The sequence below is a fragment of the Terrapene carolina genome, unplaced genomic scaffold (assembly GCF_002925995.2).
Source record: "Terrapene carolina triunguis isolate 2854851 unplaced genomic scaffold, T_m_triunguis-2.0 Scaffold130, whole genome shotgun sequence".
NCBI lineage: Eukaryota > Metazoa > Chordata > Testudines > Emydidae > Terrapene > Terrapene triunguis.
The window spans coordinates 3,884,716-3,911,580 of NW_020664481.1; the positions used below are offsets into that span (position 1 = coordinate 3,884,716).

Genomic DNA, 26,865 nt, shown 5'->3' on the forward strand with positions numbered 1-26,865 from the left:
GGTCTGAACAGAACAGAACCGAGATCTCCATCCCCACCCTAAAATGGGCAGGACAGTAAATTCCACCTTGCAAGAGGGAATATTACAGCATCAGCTTTTATGTAGAGCAGCTAATAGTATGCGTGATGTGCCAAGTGTGAGGAGAGTTGGATCACAACCAGCTTGGGTGGGAAGCAGTGATTTCTGATGGTCCAGACTAACTTGATTCCAATTCATCTGAATACCTGGATCTGCTCCTCCTTGGCTTACAATTCTCTGCTCCACAAATGCCTCGGCCACAGATGTCTCCTCTGTCTACTGGAAAGGGATGTATCTGGCTGATCTTATTCCTCCTAGATACACATGCAAGACTTACCCACAGGAATCTTTCTGTTCACTTCAGAAAGCCCTTTTTCCCCCTATCGGGGGTAGATGCCAAATATTCAGCAGATCTATGTTCAGGGCATTTATGTAAGCCCCCATTTCTTGCAGCCCAGGAACACACGCATGGATGCTGCTACCTGAGGAAGGTGTCCTTTCACCACCAGATGTGCAAGGGCTGGGGTTGTCCTAGGTGGGAGGGCAGTGTGGGTGGGGATAGGCAGAGATTTAGCTCGTATCGCCTCTGCAGAGCAATATTCCTCTGTCTAGTTATGGGATCAGACTCCACGCCCCCTCCTTCCAGTTCTTTGTCCAGAAGATGATGGGCTTGAGGAGGCGTCTTGCAGCAGGGAAGGTTGAAGAGGGAGAGATGCTTGTGGAGGGAGGCTGGGTTATTGCATCGAGGCTGGCAGCCTGCGTGCTGACTCCTGGCCAATTGAGACCTATTTCATCCAACTCCTAAAACTATAACACGTGTTTGGCCGGGCCCCAGGCCATTCTGGATGCCGGCACAGCAAGTGCAGAGGCTGCCATAGAGAAGGTGGTTCCCAGCTCAGTGTCCTTGTGGTAGCCCAAGGTGAGGGGTTCGAGTGATTGGATACAACCATGGTAGCATCCCTCCAGTAGCTGCTGTTTCTCCTGGAGAACTTGCTCACTCTTTGCTCCTGTTCTCTTCTATCACATGCCTAGAATTTTTTCCTCTCCTCTCCTGTTTCCATCATGGGGGGGGGCATCATACTCCCTTGCTTCAGTTTTTCCCCAACAGGGATTGAGGTCAGGGTTCCCCCTGCCCTCCCCACCGTGCTCTCTGACTAACACCACCTAGCAGAACTCCAGGGCAGGGACCCCAACCTTTCCTTCTCCACCACGCTACGATGAAAGTGCTAGTTTGGTTGCAGTTCTGGTGCCTGTTGCTGGGAGGAGCTTTGAGTGTTGCGGGGGAGAAGGCAGTGGAGTTTGGCACATGTGCTGTGTGTTTCCTTCCTGGAAAACAAGGGAGGGTTTTTTTTTTTTCCAGGCCAGAGGTTTGGGAGCCGATTGAAAAATGGTTCCTGCTGTTACCAGCCTTTTGCAGGAGGTTGTTTCCCGTCTCAGGCACTCTGCGTTCCTAGAATGCAGCATGCACACACACGCATGCCTCTGTAGGACACACCATGCCAGTCCTCTTTTTGCACAATGGCCGCGTGCGTTGGGTGTCTCTGAACTTAATCATCCCATGTTGTGTCTGTGGGAAGTGTGCAGAGGGGGCGGAGAAGGAGAATAGTCTAATGAGGGCCTGTTAAGGAATCGCTCTAGTAGTAAACAGCTTTGGTTGGCCTTGTGCCCACTTGGCTCCTCCCGGCCTTGCATGCTGTCCATCCGTGTTTTTCCAGCCCAGCTGTTTAGCTGAGCAGGCTGCACAGGCCCAGAACTTGGCTCATGTGTGTTCTCTCCCTTGCATGCATGGGTGAGCTCCTCAGACCCGTCTCAAGGCGGTATATGCATCTGGGGTGTGATGGGCAGAGGGAGGATTTTGTTCTGTTTATACAAATACACGTGGTGGTAGAAAGCTGTCCGCAGCCTTCACAGCGACTAGAGGTGGGATGTTCTAGCCACTTGGGATTTGCAGCTGCACATCTTGGAATCTAGACCAATCCAGACTCTTCCCCAGCTGTAAACATTGCGGCTGCTGCTGTCTAAAGGGCCTGATCCGTTTCCAGTTCTGGAAGCTGGGTGGTGGCAGTCCCTGTTCCAAGACGTTCTGCACCTATTACTCCTGGAAAGAAAGTAAAAGAGGTGCTGGACTGTTACTTAACAGCTAGGATTCATCACTGGAGCCCAGTGCTAGATATTTAAAAAGTGCTTTCACCGCATCCATGGGAGCGTGACTCCCAAGTATATTCGGAAGAGCTAAAGCAGAGAGACCCAAACCTTGCACTCCATGCAGGAAGCTTGCCAGAATCCTGAGGCCGTGTCGAATCTGTACAGATTTACAGACATTTGCATGGATTGTCAGTTTGTATTGCTCCCCAGTGGGGTTTATAATAAATGAAGCCGGTTTTTGTTTATAGATGCATAGCTTCCTAGCCGGGATTTTTGTGGTGTCTTGCTTTATCTTCCCTCGTTCTCTTTGGATACCTTTTTTTCTTTGCACTCTTCTTCCTTAGTGCCCCTCCTCTGTCGTTCCCACTGCCGGTGCTCTAGGATCGGCAGGCAGCCTGGTCTCCCCTTGCTGTCTGGGTATCGGAAGCATGGGTGTCTTTCCAGTTGCCCAGCTGTTCCTCCCTCCTTGTCATCAGGGTGGATGTGGGGCCACATGTCCCAAAATGCCTTGGAGTGTCTCTTAGGAGCTAGGTGTTTGCTGGAGTCCAGGCACTGACTCATACTGGTGCTAAGGATTGGATGCTTGGGTACTAAAGGTGAGATGTGGAAGGGGTGTTGGATGATGGACTTCAATAAGGCTTGTGTCTAATCCAGGTAGCGCCTTGCTCCCTCGAGTGGGTGTTGAGGGATGGCTGAGCCATTTGCCTAGGCTATGATTACACCAGCTGTTGTCACTGTTCTACCTTGGTGGTGAGCGTGTCCCGGCAGCTTGCAAAGCGGCTGCGTCTCAGAGGAAGTCACGAGGCTGATTCGTTTGATTTGTTTTGTATGACACCACGTCAGTCTCGTCAGGGCTCTGCCTTTGGGGCTTCCCCTCTCCTCTGTATCTCCTTTCTGCTTGGAGCTGCTCTAGGTGCAGAGGCTCTTCTGTGGCCTGCCCTTGCCTATGATCACTGTTGTGCGCTTCTGAAGTGGGAAGGTAGGCTGGTGGGTAATAGGGTGCTCGGTGGGTGGGTGTGCACGAGTCAGGTGGGAGCAGAGGGCAGGGAGGCTGTTAGGTTTCCAGGGCTGTTATTTCATGCTGTGGCCCCCTTTCCTGCTGTCCTAGTCCTGATTTATTGCTTTGTAAAAGATTCTCTCCTTGGGAGCGCTTGGTCTTGGCTGTTGTTTTCTTCCAGTTGGGGTTTTCCAGGCCATTGGAGCAGGGATGGGGCTGAGGGTGGGTGGGAAGCTCACTGGACACACACAAGCACTGATGAGGCGGTAGCTGTAGTTCAGCTTGGCATCTGCCTTCTGGGGCCGTCATGACTTCAGCCCAGCCCACGGGGAGAGCCTGAGCGCCTCGCCTGCTGCAGGGTGGATCCGCTCATCGCGTTTCCCACCACCAGTTGTGTCCGGAAAAGGAATACCTGGTCCTCCTGATCCCTGGAAGGCACAGCGGCTGGAGGGCTTTGTCCCTGACTCTCTGGGGGGAGCGGTCTTGAGGCCCCATTCTGAGCTCTGTTCAAAGCTGGTCCATCTGCTGGTCCTTACTACAGTAAGGGCTGTCCTTGAACTAGAAAGCGTCCTCCCTCCCAGACTGGTGGATCTCATCAGCCGTGCCATGTTTCCACAAACCCTCCGCACACTTCATTGCTGGAACCTGAGCCTCCCCACGTGCAGCATCTTACTCTCTAGGTCCTCGCTCAACTGCCACCCTGAGTAGTCTCCTGTCTTTCCTGGTATCAAATCCATTGTTTACCACATCCCGTCCTAGCTGGAGGCATAGGCAGCCTTGGGTCTGAGCTGCCTAAACGTTACCGTTTTAAGCCTGCACTCCTAAAGAAATGCTCCTTAGGACTTTAAACCTGACATGTGACCATGGCGCTGATCTACTACATGCAGCTGGGGAATGGCCCCTGCATGCTTAATATTTCCTTTTAAATCAATTGCTCTGTTCCCTCTAAATATTTTTGGTTGGTGGGGGGGTCCCCAAACAATCTGAGCAGTCTAGTAGCCACTGGCTCCCCCCCCCCCTTCTTCAGAAGCGGAATCCAGCCAGCAGAGGGCGCTCACATGAACTAACAAGTCCTATTTCCATTACTGCCATCAGTGGTGAGCTTGTTCGCAAAGAAGTAAACACTACCGTGCACCTGTTAGGGTGGCCAGGTGCCTGGTTTTTGACCGGACAGTCCGATCGAAAAGGGGACCTGACTGTCCGGTCACTGGAGGCGGGAAGGCGCTGGGCCATCACCCACACCAGCTCCTACTCAGCCGGGGCTACCTCCTACCTGGGACAGGCGGCTGCAGCTCCCAGCCCTGGCTCCGCAGGAGAGTCCCTCCTGACCCGGGGGGATGGGAGGGGAAAAATCAGTGAGCGATGGGGGGAGAGGGGGAAAAGCGGAGTGGGCAGGGGTGAGGCCTCAGGGGGAAGAGGTGGGGTAGGGGAGGTTCCCGCACTGTCTTGAACTAAATCAATTTAACATCACGTCTTCAGTTAAACTGATCCAACCTTATGTGGGGAGACTGATGGAAATGATCCATTTGTTGGCCGAGAGGTTTTTATTGCGCTAGTGGCCCCCACTGAGATCGGGGCTCTGTTGTGCTAGGCACTGTACAAACACCTAGTAAACAAGGCTGAGAGGGGGAAATGGGGAGCAAAGTGACTTGCCCAAGGCCGTACAGCAGGTCAGTGGCAGGAATAGAACCCAGTCTCCTGACCCTCAGTCCCGTGCTCTATCTATTAGACTGCACTTCCTCTCAGGCTGTACTGTTGTGCCGTTAGCAAAGGAGCTGTGATATATATTTTTGGTGCTGATTTGCTGGAAGCGCTGCCATGCCCAAGTGTGTGGCTCCTGGCGAAGAAGTGGATTTTTGCTGCTGTGAGAAGTAGGCTGGCTCTCTTCACTGGGACTTCAATGCTTCCGATGCAGCCCTACTGATCACGACATAGCTTAGCCCTGGGGTTGCTCCTTCCTGTCTCAGAGAGGGGTTTGGAGTGGGGATGAGTTAAATCTCTCCTCCTACCCCATCTGTCTCCACCTCCTACTCATCCTCTGCTGGGCCAGTCTGACGGAGATGCCCTGAGACGATGGGGAGGGCCGTACAGAGCAGTGCTGGGGGCGAGAGCCGTGGGAGGGATGGGGGAGAGAGCACATCTGGCCCTCAGTGGGGTGAGGAGCCCAGGAGCGGCCTTGCCAGGGCAGAGATCCACAGCGACTCCAGCCCTGGCTTGCCGGCTGGAGTAGCCCAAGCAGGCTGGTTCTCCCTAGGCTGAGCCTGCCGACTGGTTCCCTCCCGGGCGTTGCTGGGGCTTTGTTCCTGCTCTGGCTCTCGGGCCATGTTCTCTCGTGCACTCTCCCTGGGCTGGAGCTGCAGCTGCTGAGTTGACTAATTCTGGCTCCACGACCTCTGGGCCACGAGCAGCCACAGGAAGAGGAGGAGGAGTCCGGGGTGGGGGGTGGCTAGCAAGGGGCTGGACCGGGGGGCGGGCCCCCTGGCACTAAGCTGCCAAACCAGTTGGCAACTGCCTTCCCATTGGCTCTTCTGTCACCATGGAGACGGCGATTGGCCATGTGTTTGAGAGGGAGAGGCCTGCCTTAAGTGCAATTGTTTGTTTATATTTAAAAAAAAAAAAAAAAACACCCTCAAGCCCGCTGCACTGTATGTTCTCTGATAACCAGCAAGGCTGCTGGGGGCCTTGCGGTTTGTGTGAATAAAGCTTGTTGCTTCCCTCCCTCTCCAGCCAGAACAAGTGCAGCAGCGTTTCCGAGAAGGCCAATAATTCAATTTGGCCCCAAATACAGATCTAGTCACCAACTGCCACCCGGCCCCCTCGGCGTGGAGCTTCATGTAGACGTATCGTTTTAGTCCAGCAGGGGGGTGAGGAGGAGTTGTTTTTTAAACAAATAACTGTTCCGCTGTGCTGTTTGCAACCCAAACACTGCGGCACCCAGTGCCTGATCGAGAAACTGGCTATAACCAAAACTTGTCGTCATTGTTGGCGTTGAAAGAATTGCAGGAGGGATCGGGGCGGGGGAAACAGCATAACTAGTGAAAAGTTGACCTTTTTTAAAATTTTTTCCCCACTTGCTGATCTGTGGGGATGTTGAGACTGCTTGCTTCATATGCGTGCTTCAAAATGGCAGGGTCCCTTCATGGAGATGATCTGCAAAGGAGTTTTTAGAGATTGGATTTTTGCCTTTCTGTGATGGCTAATGACGGGTGTATTGTGAGCGTGAGGATTGTCAGATCTGCTCATTCCTGGCTCTGCTGGAGGACTTCTTCATGGTCTTGCCCATGGCCTCTTCGGTTTTCCATGAAACCTGGGACGTTGAATCTTTAACACAGACATCCTTTCTCCCCCATGATTATTAATAGCTGTAAACAAAAATGGAGTCTTTAGGCTAAGCACCTAAGTTGAATGTTACACTGGTGAAAACTTTACTAATGTAGACTGGGTTTAACTCCTCTGACCAGCTGTAGAGAGCAGAAGGGCGTTCCAATTTCTTGGAATGACAGTGGTTCACAGACTTTAGGGCCAGAAAAGGGGCTACTGTGATCATCTAGACTAGCGATTTCCAAACCTTTATTGATTCATTTACCATTATCTTCAAAAAAAAAAAAAAAAAAGTTTGAAGCATGCAAATTTCTCCTTTTTGTGCCCATTTATTTTAAGCCTTAATATGTATAAGTTAAGTATTTCTGGACTCCATAGTAAAACAAATGCCTAAGGAAGCCTAAAAGGTTAGATTATAGCATCCTTTTTAAACATCCTGGTTTTAGACCACGCATCAAAAACCAGAATGAAACCGCTCGGCTTATTTCTTTTGAGCTACTCGGGTTGCAAGAAACAATTGACCTACGTCGTGATGTCTCCTAATGTGTTGGTGCATGCTGCTGCGCTACGCTCCGTGGCTTGACTGGTTAATTTGTTTTTGTTTTGTTTTTTTAATTTTGCCGTTGCTGCTCATTCTTATCTGAACTAGTCACGCTGGACATGAGCCAAAGGGCGCTTTGCTTCTTTTCTTACAAAACTTACATCTAGAAAGGCTGGGTGTTTTCAGAACAAACACGGGAAAACAAGTGCTGTTCTGCAGAAGGTGTGTGTAACAACAGGGCGGGGGGGGGGGTTAAGGAAGTGGGTGAATCTTCGCTGAAAGTGGGGGGCTTCATCGGGCAGCTTCTTGCTCCTTAACCGTTCCAGACCCTGGGTACTCCAATGCCTGGCAAACTGAACCGTGGCTTCCCCTGCTGGGAGGAGGCCTAAATAGCAACCAGCTGCCTGCTCCACGGTTAGAGAGCCAGGAGGCTCTCGTCGTCCCATAACCAGGCTTTTATCTAGTGGACCCAACTGGCCACCCTTGTCCCCTACAATTTCCCTGCAAAGCCAAGAGGGAACTCTCCATGCTCCTTGCAGGGTCTAGGCCGCAGTCTCCGCAGACCGGCGAGTGCAGAGGGAGTTCCTGCTCCACAGCAGTTTCCTGTAGGGTGCCCTGTTGATCTCAGGGTTCCCTGGCCCTGCTGATTTTGCAGCCGCTCTGAACGGACCCTGTATGAACGTGCCTCTCTTTGGATGAGAGGAACTGTGTTGGCGTGATACAGAACGTCACCGTTTCGCTTCAGTGGTCGGAGCGGTGTGACTTGGTGCCAGCCGTAGCCAGCTGTGCCCTGCTTGAGCGGACAGCGCAGCCACATTGCATAGCACACTGCTAAATCAAATTATTGTGGCAGCCTGGTCCCAGAGTGTTTGTACCCCCTCCTGGCTGAAAACAGGGAAGAGAGCATTTTTACGGCTCAGGTACTTTCTGATGCACTGCAGCACATATGACAACTGTTGGTTTCAAACCAAAATCTTCTCTTCTCTTCCCCCCCCCCCCCCCTTTTTGGCATACCTGATCTAGACTGACCTGCGTAACACGGGCCAGAGAACTTCACCCATTGATTCTTGTATGGAGCCCAGCAACTTGTGGTTGAACTAAAACATCTACTTCTTCTCAAACCCTCTTCCAGGCTTGAAGATCTGAATTTTAAATGTTTTGTTTGGTTGGTTGGTTTTTTTTTTTTTAAAAAAGGAATTCTCCCCCCCCCCCCCCCCCCCATGTTGTTAGCACTCCTTGGATGCATGAGTCTAATCTCTCCCCACGCAGCTCACCTTTAAACTTCAAGACTTCGCATCTGCTTTTGCATAACCTCCCCCACTGTCTCACTTCTTTCTTTCTTTCTTTCTAGGCTGAACACCTACCAGCTCTACTGCTGAGAGTAGAATTTCATGCACCCTCTCACTCAAGGGGTATTGCTTCAAGAAATAAACTAAAGCCAGTTGTCCTCCAGGGTTTTGTACTCTGGTTGTCGGAGCTGCACCCTTCCTCCTATACTGTCTGAAATCTTAGCGCTAATGAGAAACACGCATTATTCGTGCAGTGGTATTCTAGGGACTTTTCAGACTTAGTTACTGTTTAATCATGGCCGTGCATGTATCCAATCCACTTCACCCCAAAGCACTTCACATGCTGACGTGACTGTTGAAATGCAGCCATCTCTGGGGTGCAGCCAGTGAACGCATCAGTGCAGAAGAGGGTGTTTTTGTTTTTATTTTTTACCAAAGACCGTGTCTGCCTTTAATTTTCAGTCTTTTTCTGGCTTCAGACAGTCCTAGTCATAAGTAAATTACTTGCAAGGTAGGGCTCATGAGAAAGGGGGAGTCTGAATGATCAGGATGCTGAAATGGCTGAGTGCCCTGAACTGTGAGTTCTTTGGGGGAAGAGAGAAGGCTTACCCACCCTGAAGTGCAGCCACCTCTGGTGTGAACTACAGTAACAGTTCAACAGCACGCAGCATCACTAAGAAATAGTAAAGGCAGGTGCTGAATCTGTTGACACTGCAGGGGGATTGTGATTGCTAGAGTTGGAATGGTGCCAGTCCATGGTGCGGAGAGGGGTCCTTTGGATCTCATTTGGCCACAGATGCTCAGGACTTGGTTGTTTAAGTCTCAGCGGAAAGAGGGTTCCCCTCAAGCACCACAGCACCTTCTTCCCTTGATGCAATACCAAGTATAATTGAAGAGTGCCTCCTACTGAGTCACGCACACTATTTCTTCCGGCGTGTGCAGGTGGGTTGCCCCTCTTAGTACTGCATCAGGCATATGCTGCTTAGCTTGAGATGCCTACCAGGAAACCACTGGCTGTTGTATATCTTTTAGTTTAGTATATTTGATTAAAATGATCTCCAGTTTATTTTTGGACTAGGTGCGATTGACCTCTGAGTAGACTCTGTATATAGCTGTATCCCTCTTGCCCCAGCCAGTAACTGAGCTGGGCTCGAAACAGCTAATCACAAGTGAGGGGTATCTTCCTAGGCTTGTTCCGTTTAGCCAAAGATATGCGATGGAGCTCCATCAGGCAGACTTTTCCCTCCCCCACCAAGCTCCTTGCAGCTGCAGCACCACCATCCAACTGCTCACCAATCCAGTCAGTAGCATTGCACAATTCTGTGGTTAAACTATTAATCCTGTTCCAACACGATGCTCTGCCTGGCCAGATTCTCCCCTCTAATGGCCTGCACATCTGCTCGGTGAATGTGGGGCACTGGAAACGTTAGCCCAGAGCGCTGGCTGTTGGGACTCTCGATGTGATGCTTGTGTTTTCCCCAACAGAGTTCCAGAGCGGCCATAAATCTCTTCCCAGACCTCTCCCATCCTCCTTGCTGTTGGCTGAGGTGATGGTGGAAAGAGATGGGCTAGAACTAACAGAAGATGCTCTTGGCGCTAGGGAGGTTTGAATAGAATCTCCCCACCCAAGAGTTCCAAGGTGCTTTCCAGGCATTGGTATCAGGGCCTTGCTCGTGTGGAAACCCATCGGTGGAGGGTGGGGTGGGGTGAGCAGGTCACATGAACAGAGGCTACCATGATCCTGGGAGCTGGGTTGGATCATTTCTCGTAACCTGATGGCATGGATTTGAGCTGGCTCTTGTCGTATATTAACCAGATCAGATTCCCAGTTGGCCTGCCGGGGAGAGCAGCACGGATGCTCCATGCTTACAGACGAGGATAACAGGCAGCGGGTGAAAACACTCGAGAGAACAGAAAAGTCTACCAGTGTCCCACACAAGGAACACTTGGATTAGTGGTAGCTGCATTGTCTTCATGCTGTTCCAGCATCCACTGGCCGCCTCTACCCAGAACCCCTAGATTCCTGAGAGGGATCCTGCAATGGACGGATCGCAGCTGGGACCAGGGCTTGGTAATGGGATTGAGATGGGTGTGTGTGAATACAACAGAGAGCAGTGCTGTAAATCTTCCCAGTGCTCTCCTTTCTCCCTGCGAGGGCCTAGCCTGCCCGTGCCATCCGTGTGTGTCCAGCTCCCGGCTGGAGAGCACCAGCCCAATGACGCCCTGGAGATGGGAAGCTCACAGTGCTGTGGGAGGGACAGGATGGCAGGCAGCTGGAAACTCTGTGCGCACTTGGCAGCGGTCTGGCAAACGTTGGGGATTGGGAAACCGGAGCAACCCTGCTAAATATTAACCCAGGAGCAGAAAATGCTGCACAGTTCATCACCCTGCTGTGAGTCGGGCTGGGGAGAGTCCTGGCATGTGCAGGAGCCCCAAGACTATCCCTGTGCTGTTTGCTTTGCTCTCTTCCCCCAGCCCACTGCCCCCATCAGCCAGTTTGCCATGCCCATCTCCCCTGTCCTTCCTTTCCCTGACTGTCTCTGTCCCCTGCTCTGGCCTGGCCTCCCTAACATCACAGCCGCCTCCTAGGAGTGGCGTGCGCTGCTGCTGCAGTCTAGCTGCCCCACGAGCTGTTCCCGCTGTGCTTTGCTGCAGGGGGCAATGAGAAGGGGAGGGGACCCTTGGCTGCCTGCTCGTGGCCTCTGGGAGGAGGAGCTGCCGGGGAAGCCTTGCCCTCTGTCGGCAGCCCTGGTTCTGAGTGCCAGCGGGACCAGCGTGCGACTGTCACTGCAAATGAGCGCCACTTGGCTGGCGGGCGCGCTGGCAGGGCTGCAGTGAGGCCAAGTGTCTCAAACAGGCACAGCTGCTCTATGAAGCCGCAGCGTGCAGGGATCATGCATGACGGGGGACGGGGGGAAGCCTCGTGTAGACGGGGCTGCAGCTTGTAGGGCTCTGGGGCATCTCAGGAGCTCTGTATTCACCAGAGAAAATAGAAAATAACAAACCTTGGAGGCTCCGGCTCTCCAAGTCTCTTCCCTTACGCCCCCTCGGGTCTGTTCTGTCCTGTCCTGTCCTGCACTCCAGCCGTATGGCCGTGCGGTGGATTCAGTTCAGCTTTGTGATCGTGCTTCCCAATGAATCCAGCAAGGCAGATTCGGGCCCCTGAGCGAAGGGCTTCTTGAGTTCTTGTCTTGGCCTGACGCACAGTAAAAGATTTTTGTTTTTTTTCCGTTTGTCTTGCTGGCTCTTCATTCCTCCTCTTCCCCCTGCTCCCCCTCTCCCCCTAGTTTATTTAAAGACAGGAAGAAACCATTTTAAAGTGACTCTTTAGGAGAAGCTGCCCAGCTCTCTTGTTGTTTTTGCTGCCACAATTGGCTGGCCTGGCACTGTGCCATCCAATCACCACAGCCTCCTCCCTCCCCCCCAGTAAAGCAGTCCCCTGCCTAGGGGAATGATTCATTGACCACCATGTTCATTTAAACTCCTGGCGGTCATTGGTGCAAGGGGAGGAGGGGTGTGTGCCTGGTGGGAAGGGGCTGGAGAGTGGTGACTTTGACTTTGTGTGTCAGGCAGAATGCCCCTTGCCCTGTGCCAGGCTCCAACGTACCCCTCCGACGTCCTGCAGTAGGAGGGCAAAGCGGTGTCACTCGCTGCACAAAGTCAAATGGCCAAACACTGGCTCTGGGGCCAGTTGCAGGCTGAGGAAGGGCAGGTGTGCAAACGTAAGGCCAACGTGGTGATTGCACAATCGAGGCCGTCTCTTTGGCTGGGAAAGCCGAGCTCTGCTTCACCGCCAGAAGCCAGAGCTGATGCCGGCGCTGGGGGAGGGAGGTGGGACGCTGCTGGGTTTGTCTGTGCCCTGTGGGTTACCCAATAGTCGGGGCCGTGCAGCAGCCAGCGTTGAATGTTTATATTTGTGCTCGGGGTTGAGGGAGGTGGTGGGCTTGGTGAAGCCTAGAATGCTAATTGAGTGTCGGTGCCTCTTGCACGCCAGCGCCCCCCTTTCTGCACTGTGACTCTAAATCCCAGACCAGCTGGAGGCCGGTAGCGGCTCTGGAAGTGTTGGGTTGAAACGCTGTGGTTCAGTGGATTTTGTGCTCCCCATCTACGCTCTTGCTGGCAGCAGGTGCCCGAGTCCGCTGGAGATGCTAACAGAGGTGGAGTAGCGGAATGACGCAGGTCTCGCGGGGAGACAAGAACGCCGTGCCTGTCCAGGCCATGTTAACCCGTGGCACAGGGAAGGCAATGGCTAGCCAGGCAGATACTATCTGAATGCCAAGGGTATCAAAGCTTAGCAGATGGTCACAGGGATCCAACAGGTGGGACATCACAATTCTGGCGGCTTTGTCTCCGAGGCAGTCCCCAGAGATACACCCAGACCATCTGGGCAAGCGTCTGACCAAATCCATTCCCTGCCGTTGCAGGGCCTGGGCCATTGGTGTACCTCCGTCCCGCTGGTGGCACATGATAGTTTGTTTCTGGGGGGATGTTACACTCTAGTGTAATCCTGGCTATTGGGCTCAGTACAGTGATGGGCAGGGGTCAGCCTCGATGAGGGGGTGGTCCCTGCTCACCTTAACTCAGCCTCTAGGCCCTGTTTGTATGCTAGGACGGCGATGCTCTGGTGCAAGCCGCGTGCATGAATCAGGAGCAGAAGTGGCTTCTGGTGCTAGTGGAGGGCTGTGAAAATTTGGTTTAATTGGGTTAGGCACCAGGGTGCTGGGGAAATGCTCTCGCTCTTGGAGTTGAAGGCTAGGAAAGCTAAGCTGCTGAAGCCAAGGGCAAGGTTGATCCTGGGAGTTTGTGCTGGTGCGTTCCAAAGACAGCTGCTCCCTCTGGTGTGGGGAAGCCACAAGCCGGGGCCGGTAAAGAGTTAAACCCCAGGGATCAATCCAGCCTGGAGCTTCTTGCTGGAATTCGGAAGGAGTCCACAGGGTGAGGGGGGTACGGGGGGGCCGAGCGAGGGAATGCAACATTTGGCACAGAAAAAGCTCCCCAAGAAATTCTAGTCCCCCACATGTGCTGTAACTACACCCGTCTGGCTGCCTCCTGCTGTTGAGTGGGTTTGCAGGACATTCGTTACTGGGAGCCATGGGGAGGGAGGTCTGTGGTGTTTGGGGTTTTTTTTTGTTTTATTTCCCCGAGCTGCTTTCCCCCCCAGAGGCCGAGGGTCCGGGGAAGCGGGCAGAAGCGGGGGGGGGGGGTCCTGGGGGGATGCCCACGGCCAAGGGCCGAGAAGGCAGCCTCCAGCACGCTCAGCCAGGCGGCGTGGGTTCAGCGCTCTCCTCTGGAGCCCAGGAACAAGCCAGCGTCATGCAAGCAGCTGCTGCCCGCGTCTCTGGACACGGGTCGGGCAGGCAGTGTGTGTCCCCGGGAATGCGCTGGACTGTGGATCCTACCCCGCTCTGCCAAAGGAGTCCGACCCCCTCGTAGGCACAGCTCTGGCATAGGGAGAGCAAGGGATGGCCGCGGGCCCCATCGGGGAGGGAACCCCACGTGCTGACCTATGTCTGTGATGGCCTGGAGCCACACAAAGCTGAGGGCTGTCAGAGCTGCAGGGTGGCCTCCTGGGCTGAAGAATGGCGGGGAAGGGAGGTGCTGACCAGCAGGAGGCGCCATCTCCAGAAGGCGCTTGAGAGAGTGATTTGATTTTTTCGTTTTATTTTTTGGGAATTCCGTTGTTTTGTTTTAGCCATTAAAATGTTGCTTTATTTCTTTTATGCTAATAAAATACCTCCAGTGCCTCTCTCTGTGTATAGATCCCGGGTGATCTGTACCACCTTCTTCCACGCCTTGAGACACGGGCCAATCCCTACCACAGCCTGGACAGCTCCTGAGGGTTCCCCCCTTGACATGTACCCAGTACTGCAGCCCCCATCTAACCTCCACTTCACTTCTCAAACCCCATGGATTGTCCCAGCCCCAACTGCTTCCTTCTTCAATCCCCTCCTCCCTGGATGCCCCATTCCCCTATCTCTATTCCCTTCCCCCCAAATCCCCCCACTTGCCTGCCTCTCCTGGGTTTTCCAGAGCAAGCCTGCCTTGCAGCTCCTGTCCCATGGGGCATGGTCGGGTTGGCCCTGCGGCCCGTCCCTCACTATGACAGAAGGGTGGCCGGGCCAAACTTAGAGCAAATAAGAATTTGCCCCTGTGCCTTGGGTCCCCACTTGCTCAGATGTGGCCTGGCCGTCTCCCAGCCATAAGGGATGGGCCAAACCCGAGCAGTGCAGCAAATCCCCGTGGGCCAGGTCACAGGGCCTGGTGCGAGGAGCCAGCCCCAGCCCCGCGAGATGGGAGACGCCGCTGCAGGGCGAGTGCTTTGTTTTGTCGTACGTTGTGTTCTGTCGCGTGTGCGCTGTACACGGGGCCTGTGCGTGACTTTTCCACCCCTAGAAAAGCAGAGGCTAGAGCTCTCCAGCTGCTCTGTTGCCCCGTGATGCCGCTTCTGGCTCTCAGCTGGTGATGCCCGGCAGGGGTTGCTGGCTTGCACTTGGCATGTATGGACTAGAGCCCATGACCCACCCTTGCTGCCCGGAGCTCAGCAGGCCCTGCCAGCCTCCCGTCTCTCTGTGGGCAGAGAACCACTTGTCCCTTCACAGAGAGCCAGTGTTTCCAGGCCCTTGGGCAGCAGGATAGACTTGCCAAGCTGGTGCTGGGCTGCCAGTCAATGGGGGTGGGGGGTGGGGGGAAGAGAGTGTGATCCAGCACAAGGGCTCCTGGGTATTCATCCTGGCTCTGCCACTGGCTCATTGTGTCTCCTTGGGCAAGTCACTTAACCCGTCTGTGCCTTAGTTTCTCCATCTAGAGGGGAGGAGGAGGATGGCTGCCTGCCTAAGCTGGGGAGGGGAGTTGGGGGGATAATTCGTTGGCTGGCAGAGCATTATCACCGGAGGAGAACCAGGTGTTTTTAAGTGACCCCGGAGGGGGAGCGACTCCCCCCTTACAGCCTCTCCCGCGATGCTGCTCCCCTGCCCTCGCTCCTCTCCCCAGCCTGGAGACTCTCTCCCCCGCGCTGCTCATTCGGCATGGCCAGCCCCCGCCCGTGGTTTTCTCGGTTAGACATTGACCCAGATAAAGCGCTTGGCAGTCAGAGGCCCTGTGCGCAAACCTCCCCCCCCCCCCGCCAGCTTTGGGTTGCTGCCTGGGTCTGGTGGATCACGTGGTGCAGACTGACGGGGGAGGGAGAGGGTGAATCATGCTGGCTTTTAAAGGGACTGCACCTTCTGAGGTGGGGGCAGGCTGGTGCTGGGGATCTCTACTAACGGGGTCTCGCCCTGCAGCTGCCTGTGACACCCCTCTTTGCATTAGGGCTCACTTCTTTTCCTTTCCCTTCCTTCCACTGTTTACCTGCCTATGATGGAGGAACGCGCTTTGCTCACTGCCAGACCCACTGGCTGCTCTAGATCTTTGGTTCCCCCGTCCTGCACCCTAAGGCAGCCACTCTGCTAGGTGACGGGGGCCTGCCCACGGTATCGTACAGGTACTCTTCTCCCTCCAGGGCACCTCAGCTCCTGCCGGCCCAGGAGTGAGGGCCTGGATGCACAAACCTGTGGCTTGCCCCTGTCACACAGCAGCTGGTCACGCCACAAGGCTGGCTTGCAGCTTACGGTGCGCTTTGCTATTCTGCGCTATCCAGCGATCTAGACCCTTCCTTAGAGTGAGCAAGCGCTCCTTGTCCTCCCGCTGCCGTGCTCGTCTCAGGCTTGGGGAGACGCTCCAGCAGCTGGTCTCCCAGCTGGGCAGCGTGCCCGGGCGTCGGTTCTCAGTGTAACGCTCTGCGTGGGTCGGACATGTCGGCGGGCAGCGTGGGGGGGAGACAGCCTGTGCATTGGAAACCTGTTGGCTGCAGGAATCCAGTTGACTTGGGACTCTTCTTTCGTCCCTTTGCTTTTATGTTAGTGGCTCCTTCCTGGCTGCAGGATACGCCCTCCGGTGGCAGCTGTCCCTCCTGTATGTGTGCACGTGTAAACGCCCGTGTCTGTGCCCAGGTGCAGAGCACGACACGCCAAGGCAACGGCCTTGGTTTTGCTGTCCCGGGCAGGTTTAGAGCCAGCTCACGACAGCCAGGGCAGATATGGTTCTGAGAGCAGCCCTGCCCCTGGGGTGACCACTCTGGAGCCCAGAGCACTGGGTTTGGGGTAGGCCACGTGGAGGGAATGAGCCACGCCTTCAGCAGGAGGGAGGGGCATCAGCGAGAGGGCTGGGTGGGAGCCCCCTTGCCCAAAGTGGCTCTTCAGGGTATGAGACGATCCAGCCTGAGCGGCCGGTGTTGGCTCAAAAAGACCTGAAGCGGAATCCTAGAATCATGGAATATCAGGGTTGAAGGGACCTCAGGAGGTCATCTAGTCCCACCCCCTGCTCAAAGCAGGACCAATCCCCAACTAAATCATCCCAACCAGGGCTTTGTCAAGCCTGACCTTAAAAACCTCTAAGGAAGGAGATTCCACCATCTCCCTAGGTAACCCATTCCAGTGCTTCACCACCCTCCTAGTGAAATAGTGTTTCCTAATATCCAACGTAGACCTCCCCCACTGCAACTTGAGACCATTGCTCCTTGTTCTGTCATCTGCCACCACTGAGAACAGCCGAGCTCCATCCTCTTTGGAACCCCCCTTTCAGGTAGTTGAAAGCAGCTATCGAATCCCCCCCCCCATTCTTCATTGAATGAATGTGGGAGTCACAATCTTGCCCCTGTCCCCTGTGTGTGGCTAGTGGGAGCCACACAAGCCTGGGTTGGGAGCGGGAATCAAATGGGGTGTAAGGCGCCTTTGCCCTCCGGGTGGCTGGTTCAGCCAGCAGCGATGAGATGGTTGCCTGGTGATGGGCGCGCAGTGGCCTGTGGGAATGGTGTTGGGCGGGGCCTGCAGACGGGTGTCTCAGCAGGCTTCTTGGTGGACGGAACATCGGTTCGTCTCGCCCCGGGGCTGGTGCCAGATGTCAGGGTGGCGTGTGGGCGTCTGCTTTCCCCGCTGCTGCGGGGTAGCTCTGCGGTGCTTGGCAGAGTTACGGCCAGAGAATTTCTAAGCTGGATCTAACCGCTGTGTTCTCCGTTTTCTGTCTGTCTTTCAGAAAGCTGTCGGGCAAGGCGGGGATAGACGAGGTCATGGCAGCCGCAGTTCTCACCAGCCTGTCCACTAGCCCTCTAGTGCTTGGCAACCCGCCTGGCACCCTCAGCCCAGGTACCGATGGGATGCTGAGCCCCGAGGTGGGCAAGGCGGGGGTGTCGGGCCATGTGCTGCTCTCGGTTACACCTCTGTAAATCCTGCGTGATGTGGGGAATTTCTCGGAGCCCGGAGCGGAATTCAGGGCCCCGAGTCCCCTCGTAGGAGCACAGGGACTGGCCCTGAGGTCCATCTAGCCTGTGTCCCGGTGCCGGCTGCTGTCCGGGACAGATGCTTCGGAGGAAGGCGTAAGAACCCCGCCGCAGCAGATGGGCGATAATCTGCCCCCCGCACGAAATCTCATCCTCGCCGCCAGTAGAGATTGGCTTAATAATGGGAGGCAGCATGGCCTAGGGCTGGAGCACTGGACTCAGGAGACGAAAGTTCTATTCCTGGCTCAGCCACTGGCCTCCTGGGTGACCTTGGGCAAGTCACTGCCCTCCCTCTGCCTCAGTTTCCCCATTTGTTACATAGGGGATACCGATACTGACCTCTTTGTCGAGTGCTCTGGGATCTGCGGATGAAGGGCACTGGAGGCACTGCCACTGGAGGCAGTGCTCCTAGCCAGGGCTCTGGGACCTCCCCACGTCCCCACGCCACATGTAACAAAGGGCGGAGGTGGGGGGTGTTGAGTTGAGGCCTTTATGGCTTGAGGTTCCCATCAAGCGTGGCAGCCCCTGCTGTAAAAAGCCCACTTGCGGGAGCACACAAACTTACCTGCCTCTGCTGCAGGGGATGTGCCGGTGGAGAAACCTGCCCTATGGCGCAGGAAAGCTCAGGCTGGGCGCGGCGCTTGCTGCCTGGGAGGTTCACCCAGATGCCCCCTGGGCTGGCTCTGCCTGTGGGATTCCCAGAGCTCTGCTCAGAAGTTGGTTTACCTGCCGGAGCAGTGGAAGGCGCTGACGTCTGCGTGTCCTGGGGCTGACCCCCGTGACTGGTGGGTGATTGAATTCCTCTCCCCACAGCAGAGCCCAGCGGCGAGGCCTGGAAGGAGGGTCCTGCCATGTCCTCCAGCTACAGCAGCAGCAGCAACAACAGCGGGGACTGGAGCTGGGACCCTCCGAGCGACCGCTCCACCCCGTCCACCCCGTCGCCGCCGCTCTCCACCGACGTGGCCAAGAGCTTCCTGCCGGCCCCCCAGCTGGACGACGGCATCGAGGAGACCGAAGCGACCCACTTCCTCTTCGGAGACCCCATTCCCCGCAAGAGGAAGGTGCGGAGGACGGGAGCTGGAACGGTGGGGCTGCCTGCTTTTGCTCAGGCTGCAGGGTCGGTCCAAAAGCAGCGCAGTGAGGAAGGTGGTTGGGGGGAGGAGTCCCAGGGGTCCGGCGGAGCAGTGGTCCCCAAACTTTTGATGGTCGCGCCCCCCCCCCTTGCCCCTGTCTGCGCCCCACCCCGGGAACCAGGCTGGGAGTGGGGCCATGGCTCAGGGGTAAGGGGGCTGGGGGCGGGGCTGGGAGCAGAGCCATGGTGGGGACTGTGGCTGGGGGCTGGGCCGGAGCAGGGCTGGGGGCGAAGCGGACTCAGGCCTCTCTGCAGGCAGGAGAAAAAGGCTCGTCTCCTCCCCCAAATAATCAACTTGCTCCTCCTCTGCGCCTCATCCACACGCCCTCCCTGCCAGGCTGGGGAGGAGAGCTGGGCATTGTGCTGGGCCTTAAAGGCTGACCGGACTCGCTTTTTGGGACAGGCTTGGGGAGCGGGTTGCAGGGCCGAGGGGCGCTCCCGGTGGGGGCTGAATTACGGTAACAGCGAGGGGCTGTTGGCTCTGACTCTCCAGCCAAGCCTGTAATAGAACGTCAGAGTCCAGCGCCTTGCATGGCACGCGGGAGCGAACAGGCAGCCGGAGCAGTTTGAACTGCATCCCTGCAGTGAGCGGGGCTTTCCCCACTGCAGCCCCTCTTCTAGCCCCAGGGCTTAATTTATGCCAGCTCATAGCCCCGGCCCCTCTGGGCCTGGCAGTTCAGAGCCCCCCGGCCCCTCTGGGCCTGGCAGTTCAGAGCCCCCCCGGCCCCTCTGGGCCTGGCCGTTCAGAGCCCCCCGGCACCGCTGGGCCTGGCCGTTCAGAGCCCCCCGGCACCGCTGGGCTTGCGGCATCAGTTATGAATGTAAAAAAATTACTTGAGCCCCGGCACCTCTTTCAGTACAAATTAAGCCCTGCCTAGCATCTTTTCTCTGGGCGCCCCAGCTGCTTTGCAGACCGGAGATAATGCCCCAAACTCCCCGCAGAGAGGGGAGCGTAACTGCCCATGTTACAGTTGGGGGAGTGGTTCAGGAGCTCACCCAAGTCAGAGGGACCTGGTGACACGGGCAATTCTCACTGTTCCCTGCTCCAACCACTGGACCACATTCCCTCCCCACGCACACTCAGCCCAGCCCAGCCTGTGGGATTAAGCGCCGTGGCCCCCTTTCCAGGTGGGGGTCTGAGCCCCATGGAGCGGGGCTGCCTGGGGCCCGAGTGGGAGCTGTGACCCTCATTCATTCTCTCTCTCTCCCTCTCCTCCCCAAGAACTCCACCAAGGTGATGTTCAAGTGCTTGTGGAAAAGCTGTGGCAAGGTTCTGAGCAGCTCCTCGGGGATGCAGAAGCACATCCGAACCGTCCACCTCGGGTAGGCGTGAGGGTGCGCTGGGTCCTGCAGTGCTCCGGGCGGTACCGGGAGGAGGGCCGGGAAGGAAGGAATTATGTCCTATGGGCAGGGCGGGCTCTGCCAAAGCTCCTCCCCCAGTTTTTTCCCCCACGTCTCTTGCATCCCTGTTTGGTTGCTTCCAGGTTACTTCTCCCTTCCTCGTCTGCCCCCCTCCTGCCTTTACGTCTGCCATTCAGGAAGCCTTGCATTGCAGCCTCCTGTCTTGGAGTCCATCCGCTCCATCCCGTCCCTTAATCAGCCCGAGAGATCACTGAGCAATCCCCTCCCAGCCCGTATCAGTGGGGTGAGTTGGGCGTGGAGTCTCTCTGGCTCTCTTGCTGGCCCTCCAGCGTTGTTGGATAGGATGGATGTGCCGCAGCGAGCAGGGTCCTTGTTGTATGAAGGCCATAGGTGGTCCCAATTGTGGGGTTTTGGAGGGATGGGAATGATTGGGGTCGGTGGTTTCTGGTTCTGCTTCTCTAGCAGGTCCAGTTTGCGTTTTCTCTCTTTCTCTCTCTTTGCTCTTTCCTTCTCCATGGCCAGTTTCTTTAGTACCAAGATTCTCTGGTGGTCTCTTTCTTTTTCTGCAACCTGCAGTCTGAAAAGCTCCAACTTTGCAATAGCTTCACTGCTTGCACTCATTTTCCATCCTTATTTCCCTTTCCCGAAATAAGCAAACAAAAAATAACAAACCCGTAGCCTCCTCCTAACTGTTCTTAGCCACCACGCTTAAAGCCTCACTTAAAATCTTTACACCAATGCATGAAGTGCAAATCTTGCTCAGTACAACAAGCTGCGTATTTCACCCTGCTCGCTGCGCCACTGTGACGGGATCCCCGCTGGGCCCCCTTAACTCTCTCCAGCCTGGGCTGTCTCTCTCAATGCCTTGCTAGTGACCAGCAGCAAACCCCTCCAGGTGCTGCTATCACTTAGCACAACCGCATGTGGGATGCTCCCAGGAGGTAGGCAGGCCCCTTGGCCTTGCCCTCGTGGCTGGGTCAGGGCTGGAAATGCCTCCAGCGCCTGACTCCGCTTTCCCTGTGCAGCCGGAAAGCCGACCTGGATCAGAGCGACGGCGAGGAGGACTTTTACTACACGGAGCTGGACGTCAACGTGGACTCCCTGACAGACGGGCTGTCCAGCCTGACCCCTGTCTCGCCCACCTCTTCGGTGCCCCCAGCCTTCCCTGTCCTGGAGGTGCAGCGAACCCCGCCGGTGCTGGTGAAGCCCGAGGACTCTGTGGAGTCTCCTCTGAGTCATTCAGCTCCAACGAGCCTGTGCCATGTCCACACGGACCACGCCTATCAGGTGGGCCATGTGGAAAAGCAGGTGAGACCGCATTGGTGGGGAAGAGGGACACAGATGGTGGAGTAATGCATGCTGGGATGTGTGGGCCCCTCGGTCCCTGAGCTGAGACCATCCCGGGCTCAGCCCAGTGCGAATCCATTGATGTCTCCCGCGTCGGCCCTGCCGAGTGTCCTTAGAACAGGGTGCAACTTTCCTCCACTGGCCTCAGACTGCACAGCAGACGTTTTCAAACAAGGCTCCCAGATGGTGCTTGTGGAAGGAGGCAGTGGCTGGGGTATAGGAGGCGCCTTTGGAGCATGGGCCCCCACCATGTCGGGAAGGAAACGCTTGGGTTACGCAGGGTGCTGCAGCGAGCCTGTGGAACTCACCGCTGCAGGAGGCAGGTTTGCCTAGGGGGACAAAGGCTCAGTCTGGCCTCTGATCTTTGCTCGCACGACTGGCAGTGCTCCCAGAAGCGTGTTTGCTCCAGTTTTGTGTGTGTGAGTCAGGCAGTTGGACCCAGGCTGTCTGATCTGGATGCACCAGGTGGGGGCCTGGACGCTGTGGCAGGCGCAGCCAGGGGCACGTGTGGAAACGTGGGTGAAGTCAGAGTCCAGCTTGAGGCTGGCTGAAGATCTGGAAAGTTTCAGGGAGGACAAAAGACGAAAGCAGCAGCTGCAGTTGCAGGGTAGAAATGATCAAGGGCTGTTGCGCCTCGTGTTTGGGGCAGAAATTGCTCAGCAGCTGGGCTTTGGGGATGGTCCCTCCTTGCCCACCTCGGGTGGTATTTGGAGGGCTCTCAAGTGTGTGGCATGGGCCAGTGGGAGGCAGAACCCTGGAGTGAATGGGCAGCCCCTAAGCCCCACGCAGACCTGGGAGCCGAAACATCCCGTGGCAGGAAGGTTCTGAGAGCGTATTTAATGCCAAAACCATGCTGGACTTGGACTCCCTCTGCTCATCTCTCCTGCGCCCCCTCCCTCCCCTTTGCCGCTGGAGCGTTCGGATGAAGTGGTGGCTCTGCCCAGCTGGGCAGAGCACGCCCGCCGGATGGGCAGGTGGGGGCCTGTTCGGATGCCTGTGATGTTTCTTGGCACTGATGCTGTCTGTCAGGCCTGTCCAGAGCTCTGCCCCCTCTGGGCAATGCGGGCATAATGTTGTGTTAGCCGGAGCTGGGCCCCACGCCGGGGAGGTCTTGCCAGCCTTTGTTGCCACTGACCCGCAGCTTGTCACCTTTGGGGCAACGGGGGCCAGCTCCCTCCCCAGCTCTCCTGGCCGCCCCTCCGTCCACGTGCCCAGATGTGTCTCATCCTCTCCTGGTTACGTTTGTGGCTTTCAGGCGATGGCTCCCGTCAGCATCTCAGCTGCTTCGAAAACCCTGCCTGGCGGGATGGGCTTCAGCATCTCCTGGCAGCCACCCCCAGCGCCACAGTCACCAGTTGTTTTTAAAGGGTCCCCGGTGAGTAACCAGACAGCCCCCCCACCCCCTGTGTTGGCTGGCAGGAGAGAGGCAGCCCGAGTCCTAGAATGGCCCGTACTGTTACCTCAGTGGGACATGCGGCTGCACTAAAACAGCCCAGATCATTCCCCAAACCCGTCCCGTCTCCGGGTCTCTGCCCCAGAGGTGCCAAGCACAATACGCTCTCTGAGAGGAGGGATGCTCCAAGTCCATCAGAGGCAAAGGAGGGAGGCACAGAGCAATTTCCTGGCTAGAATTCAGCAGACACGCAGTGGAAGTGCGTGTGCCGTGCAGACTGGCGTCTGGAACGCCGTGCGCTGCAGGGGTTTGCATCTGTCTTGTCTCCGTTTTGCAAAACAAGTCCCGTTTCACGACAAGCCTGTGGCCTTTGACGGGGTGTTTTTGGCTTGAACCTGGGCTGGTTTTGCATGAAATTGGGACCCGGTTGCATTTAGAACCTTCACATTCCAGAGCAGAGACTCCAGAATGCTGCTTTCGGCCAGCAGGACTCGGCTTCCACGCTACAGCTTCTGCCTTGCAGGGTGTGGTGTGAAAAGTGGAAAACTTTTGGGCTGTGAAATGGTCCCAGGTAGAAAGGTTCCCTGTTTTCCTAGATCTTCGGTTATAATGTTTGGGCTCGCCTGGTGCCTCCTGCCTAGGGACTGCAGGACACTTCACACACGCATGCTAAGCTGCCTGTGCCCTGTGTGAGGTCGGGTGGTGTTTTCCTTTTACATATGGGGAAACTGAGGCACAGAGGCGCCGTGAGTTGCACACGCTCGCACAGTCGGTGGCAGAACTAGGGCCCTGCTCTAACCACTAGGCCACGAAACGGGTGGCTCCGATTTTCCCCTAACCACAAGAAGGGAACCGGTCGTCTTTTCCTGACCCTGGAGGCAGAGCCAGGTTCCCCCACCCCAAGCGTTAACGCTTCTGTGGCTCTGGCTCGCCCGTCCCGTCCTCTTCAGCTGATGTTTCCGCTTGGCAGGACACGTGTGGGTTGCGAGACCTGCAGACCAAGGGAGCTGCGGCATCAGCTGAAATGGACAGTCACTGCTTCCATCTGGCCCCGTGAGGCCTCCTCGCCTGTGCCAGGCGGAAGGGCATAGGGTGCGTTCTGGTGCCTGCCACCCGGATCTCGGCTCCCAGGTCTCAGCGTGGGGACCGTGGGCCGAAGGCTCCTTGCCCTCCCATTGGCTAGTGTCCCCAGAGGGCAGATCCCAGCGGGGGCAGGTCTGTGCCGCTGCCCGGCAGCGACCTGTCTGCTCTCGCCCCCATGCTTGCTCTGCCCTGGCGGGTTCGCGGCTGCCGGGCCTGTGAGTGCTGGTTGTGACAGGAGGGTCTCACCGTGGGCTGTGTCGTCCCCAGGGCTGCCTGACTGCGCTCCGCCCCGTCGGCGTGGGAGAGAGGCGGCTGCAGATCCCCCACCCGACTGTCACTGCGGCGCCCCCCTCTGTGCCAAAGCCTGCCGCGGGCACCAGGTAAGTTGGGGCAGTGCTAACCGCCCATTCCTGCCGGATCACAGCCCGACTTGATCCTCCTGGAGCTGGAACCTGGGGCTTTAGGGAGAAGTTGTCCCTGATGCATAGACACCTAAGCCATCCCCTCCAGCCACGCTGCCAGCCTGGGAAGGAGCCGAGCTCAGGGGCAGCTGGACACTTCAGGTGTGTGAGCGTTTAATCCCCTCCGTGCCCCATAGACAGGTGGAGAGAAAAGGCCACCTGGGGCTGCTCTGGGAGCCACATCCCTCCCCAGCTCCAGTAGCCGCCTCGTCTTATCATTCTCCACAGGCCAGGAGGGGAGGGAGACCCTGAGGGCCCTGGTGCAGGGGCCCGTGTCTGGAGTGTGGCTATGTGCTGCCCGGGGAGGCGGCCCAGTGGTGCTCCGGCAGCTCAAGGGATCATGACACCAGATTAATGTGCAGCTTGTGCCGTGAGCGTACCAGGTGAAGGCGTCTCTGGGACAGGGCCTTGGGGAGACAGGGGGCATGTGAGGACGAGCCACCAGCTTGGCAAGGCCTTGCATAGTCTGCTCACCCCACTGAACAGATACCACGTTCTGAGGTCTGGTGTCTAACCGTGTCCCGGCCTCCCCCATGTCCCCACTCCTTTCACCCGCCACACAACTGGGGGGAAGCCTGGGGCGGGAGGGGAACTGCGCAGCGGGGCAGGACCGTGCCAGTTAAATGCTTCTAGAGATGTGGGAGCTCCCTGTGCTGGGAGCCAGTGGGCTCTTGCTAACGCTCCACATTCGGTCCTACCCCGTCGGGTCTCCAAGATCCCGGTGACGCCGCTCCCGGCCAGAGGACTTGGCTCCGTTGGCTCGGGACAGCAGCGCCCCGGGAGTGCATTGGCCTGTGTCCCTGCTGGGCCCTGTCTCCCGCGCTGAGGGTGCTGCTCGCGCTCCCTTCTCCGAGGCAGAGCCCCGCTCTGACGGGCCCGTCTGCTCTTCTCTCCTAGGAAGCCCCGCGGCGAGGCCAAGAAGTGCCGCAAGGTGTACGGGATGGAGAACCGGGACATGTGGTGCACAGCCTGCCGGTGGAAGAAAGCTTGTCAGAGGTTCGTCGACTGAGCGCCCCCCTACCCCCCGCACCTGGCCCCGCTGCCCGAGCCCCCAGGCCCCTCTGGCTCCATTGGAACCTCCGAGCTCTGGAAAGTCAGCGTCAACGCTTCCTTCTTGCACGTTTTGCACTTCAGGTGCCTTCGAGCCCCGACCCCACCTCCTGGCCCCCAGGGACTCGGCCGTGGCTAGCCGGAAACTGCCCCGGACTCAGGAAAAAGGAGCCCCTTGGCCTGCAGTTGCTCTGAGGAATTGTAGGGCGGTGATTCTAGGCGTGAGGAGGAGGGGTGAAAGGAAGGGGCTGTCCTTGAAAAGGAAAAACTCATTCCCCCCTCCACCCCCATTGGTGCGACACGGCTCCCGACGCCATCTTACATCAGGTTCCCTCCGGGATCGGGCCCCTGAGAGCCATTCGTCTGGCGCTATATTTTTGGTTTTTTGCGGAGCCTTGTCCTGTCTCCTCCCCGCCAGCGTCGTGCTCTTGCCTCTTGGAAGCTTTACACTTACACACACGTACGCACGGAGCTTTTCTGATCACTCTCTTTTGGAAATAAGCTATTTTCTCTTCCTTCACTACGTTCCTCCCGCCGTCTGACTGCCTTCAGGGATCTGGCCGAGCCAGGGATGTCCGTGCGCTGGGATCCGGCGGTGGGAGGCCAGTATCAGCCGCCAGCTCCATATCGCGCCGTGGTAAAGGAGGGGAGCGGACCTGGTGCCGTGCATGCACGGGAAGCCGAGAGCTCCTTTCCCTCTTGGTTTTTGCTTTGGAATCTTGCCGACCACAGTTCGCCACCGAAATGGACTTTAGACCAAGAAAAGGACCCAGCCTGGCCTCCCGCTGCAGCCCGCTGGGATGTGCCGAGGTTCCGAGCAGCAGTTTTCTACCCTTCTTTTTTATCTCCTGGTTTTAAGGTGCCATGTCCGATCTGAGTCCTGACTCTGGTGGGCTAAAACACCCAGCGTCCCTGGGGCAAGGGGGGACGGTGCTGTTATCTCCCCCACTCCTGCAGGGAATTCTCGATTGAGGGGTGTGGGGGGGGGAGATGGACTCAGCCACAGACGCCTCAACCATTTGAAGATGTTTGTGTGGTCAGATCTTTGAGCTCTGTGTCCACGATGGACACGGGGGGGGGGGGGGGGGCGGGGGGGGGTAACTGTGCCTGGGAAAAGCGGCCTCTCTTGACCGTCCTTTTCTGCGTGGAAAATGTGGCTCACTACCTGCCCCTCTCCCAGCCGCACCTGTTCTGTCGCCCCTCTGCGTGCGGAGCCCAGCTCCCCGGGTGCAGAGATGGGGGACTTGTGTCCACCCAGGATGAGGTATTAAAGTTTTTTTTTTTTTTTTTTCTATAAAGGAAACCCCCCCCCCCCCGCTCCCGTGGCAACGAGAGCGCCCGGAAGTGCCTGCGTCAACGCGCCCATTTGCACTAAGCCAAACTGCACAAAGAGTTTTCTTTATTCTTTTCTTT

At 56.7% G+C, this 26,865-nt stretch overlaps 1 protein-coding gene across 10 annotated transcripts in view; it reads left to right on the plus strand.

Annotated features, from left to right (window-relative positions):
• SLC2A4RG (SLC2A4 regulator) overlaps positions 1-26,534 on the plus strand; it is a 37,965-nt gene extending 11,431 nt beyond the window's left edge. For 5 of the 10 annotated variants that reach the window (XM_024207933.3, XM_024207936.3, XM_024207937.3 and 2 more), the window contains 7 exons: positions 17,381-17,490; positions 18,438-18,709; positions 19,979-20,079; positions 21,144-21,426; positions 22,721-22,840; positions 24,209-24,321; positions 25,300-26,534. In XM_024207933.3, coding sequence (XP_024063701.1) covers positions 17,381-17,490; positions 18,438-18,709; positions 19,979-20,079; positions 21,144-21,426; positions 22,721-22,840; positions 24,209-24,321; positions 25,300-25,411 — 1,111 coding nt within the window. In that variant the 3' untranslated portion in view covers positions 25,412-26,534. The remainder of the gene's footprint in view (positions 1-17,380; positions 17,491-18,437; positions 18,710-19,978; positions 20,080-21,143; positions 21,427-22,720; positions 22,841-24,208; positions 24,322-25,299) is intronic. The other 5 variants (XM_029911772.1, XM_029911773.1, XM_029911770.1 and 2 more) reach the window with 5 other exon arrangements.
• Positions 26,535-26,865: the final 331 nt, after the last annotated feature.